Source organism: Cyprinodon variegatus, unplaced genomic scaffold (assembly GCF_000732505.1).
Source record: "Cyprinodon variegatus isolate N-32 unplaced genomic scaffold, C_variegatus-1.0 Scaffold94, whole genome shotgun sequence".
Taxonomy (NCBI): Eukaryota; Metazoa; Chordata; class Actinopteri; order Cyprinodontiformes; family Cyprinodontidae; genus Cyprinodon; species Cyprinodon variegatus.
The window spans coordinates 558,762-561,276 of record NW_015150547.1 but is presented as its reverse complement, the minus strand read 5'-3'; the positions used below and the strand labels follow the sequence as shown (position 1 = coordinate 561,276).

Sequence of the window (2,515 nt, the reverse complement as noted above, 5' to 3'; positions counted from 1 at the left end):
TCTGAATCTGCAATAGGTAAACAGCTTGGTGTGAAGAAATCAACTGTGGGATCAATTATTAGAAAATGGAAAACATACAAGACCACTGATAATCTTCCTCAATCTGGGGCTCCACGCAAGATCTCACCCCGTGGGGTCAAAATGATCACAAGAACGGTGAGTAAAAATCCCAGAACCGCACAGATTTTTTTTTTCTCAATTTGTCTCTCATAGTTGAGGTATATCTATGATGAAAATTACCGGCCTCTCTCATCTTTTTGAGTGGGAGAACTTGCACTATTGGTGGCTAACTAAATACTTTTTTTGCCCCACTGTAGACTGGTGCATTACAAAAAAAACGCTATTATTGGCCAACCAATATGAAGGTCTATCTCTACGCTGTGAGCCATTTTCCACCCTAACTGCTTTATATGCGCCACAAGCTGTAATGCAGCTAATGTTTGCACACCTGTCCAGCATAGACTGCGTTAAAATTGAGTAAATTTTCAGGTTCATTTCCCAGGATTATTAAATAGCCCTATATGCCCATGAAGCAAACATCCCACTATTACTAATATAGCACCATGAAAGCATGTATTGGACAATTAGAGTATAAGCTGCTGTCAACTGTGAACCACTGAAGGTTGAGTTGAGAAGAAATAGACAGAACCGATCTAGGATATAATTCGATGTTGGCACGTAACTATAAGAGTTCATGTCAGATTTAACTATGATAAAACTGAAATAAATTCAGACGTGTCTCTAGGAAACTGTGTTTGTGGAAGAAAAGCCTGTTTTAGTGAACTCTTCCTCTCTGACTGTAAAAGTATAATCCAATATGCTTTCATGTGCTTCCAGACTATTCTTCTTCAGGACAGACAGAAGAAAAACTACTGTGTCTCATGTCAGGAGCTGGACTCCGACGTTGACAAGGACAACCCTGGTAAACTCCTACACTCTTCTCTTGACTTTTTTTGTATTTTGCTTTTCTTTAATTTTCCTTATTGTATGGATGTTTCCAGCCCCTTTTTTTAGTTTATCCTCTTTTTCTCTAAACAGCTTTAAATCCACAAGCTGCATTGTCCCAGGTGAGAGAGAGGCAACTCGCAGCCCACTCTCCTGCAGCGACCCACGTCCTCGAAGTCAACGCACGGCCAACCACTGGTCAGGTGGGCGTATCTGTTCCCCAGCCCAGACCGGAACACTGCGAGGGGGCCGCCGCTGGAGGGAGAGGCCTTTTGCCTCCATCAGTCACCGCTTCTCCTCCGTCTCCTGTCTCCACCACCACCCTGGCGCCCATTCAACCCCCGGTTTGTCCACCACAAAGCTCCACCCTCCTACCCGTTTTGGAAGAAGCAGAAGAAGCCGTCCTGACTAAACTTCGCTGGGCCACCAACCAGTTACAGAGCTCGGCCTCACTGGAGGCCAGCATCCAGCTGTGCAGCCTGATCAGCAGCTGTGCCAACTCGCTGCGAAGCCTGAAGGAGCTCAGCCAGTGAGCGCAGCGGGCCGCCTGAAAACCATGAAGGGTACTGGTTGTTTCCCTTGCTTCACTCCCTGAATGCTTGCTTACAGCTCACATCTCCAAATGTTCCTGACGTCCCTGAAGTGGGATCAAAATGTTCAGGACATTTAAAGTGCATCATTTACTCTTGATATTACACAAGCTGGCAGAAAATGACATTCTAGTGTAGTATCTTTTCTTTTTTTTTTTCAAATTGTATCCTGAAATAACATTTTCAGAACATCTGATGAGTATGTATTAGTTTTAAAGCAGGTTTTACAATCAGGCCTGTTCTGCATAGAAAAGGAAATCCTGTATTGATCTCTGCCCATGATATCATAGCCTCTGTTTTATCTACAAACCTGCAAAATTCTGCCAAGTTACAAGCAAATCTAAGCTGTAAGCCGAGAAATGAATGTGGTGTTTGGACAATAAGACATTTGGACATAATTTTCAGTTCTAATGCCGTTTAAACTGATTTAAAGCTTCTCTTCTGGATTCTCTCGGGGTGCAAAGATGGTTCATGTGAGGCTTTTGGTCAGGTAAAGATGACAGTGCTGTGGATGTGTTGCACGGATGCTTGTATGAGATTTATCCTTTTTTTCCAGTACATGTTGCATGTAGAATAAATAAATCTTTGCATTGCACATCTTGAGACGGGACTTTGTATTATCGGTTGTTCAAAATGGGTAGTTTTTTAGTAATAGACCAGAATAAATCATATTCTGAAGCTGCACAGCCTGTTTCCTTCCACAAGAGGGCGTCAAATATATATCTAATAAAACACTTGAAATAATATAAAACCTGCCTTATAGCCTTGCACTTTTTAAAGGTCTTGTCTAATGTAATTGAGTTACATACCTTTCCACTTTCATGTTACAACCTCAAACTGAACCTGAATCCCCTTTATTATGAAAGATTTGTCTCCAACTTGTGCGTAAATCTGCTTTTGTTCAATGAAAGCCCTTTAAAGGAATAGTACACCCAAAACATGATTAGCCTTCATTTTCTATTCACCCCCTTGCTGAACAA

The 2,515-nt window shown here is 42.0% G+C and overlaps 1 protein-coding gene across 1 annotated transcript in view; it reads left to right on the top strand.

The window, feature by feature from the left end:
• sssca1 (Sjogren syndrome/scleroderma autoantigen 1) overlaps positions 1-2,269 on the top strand; it is a 7,616-nt gene extending 5,347 nt beyond the window's left edge. Inside the window, exons 3-4 of the mRNA XM_015373878.1 lie at positions 838-922; positions 1,039-2,269. Coding sequence (XP_015229364.1) covers positions 838-922; positions 1,039-1,478 — 525 coding nt within the window. The 3' untranslated portion in view covers positions 1,479-2,269. The remainder of the gene's footprint in view (positions 1-837; positions 923-1,038) is intronic.
• Positions 2,270-2,515: the final 246 nt, after the last annotated feature.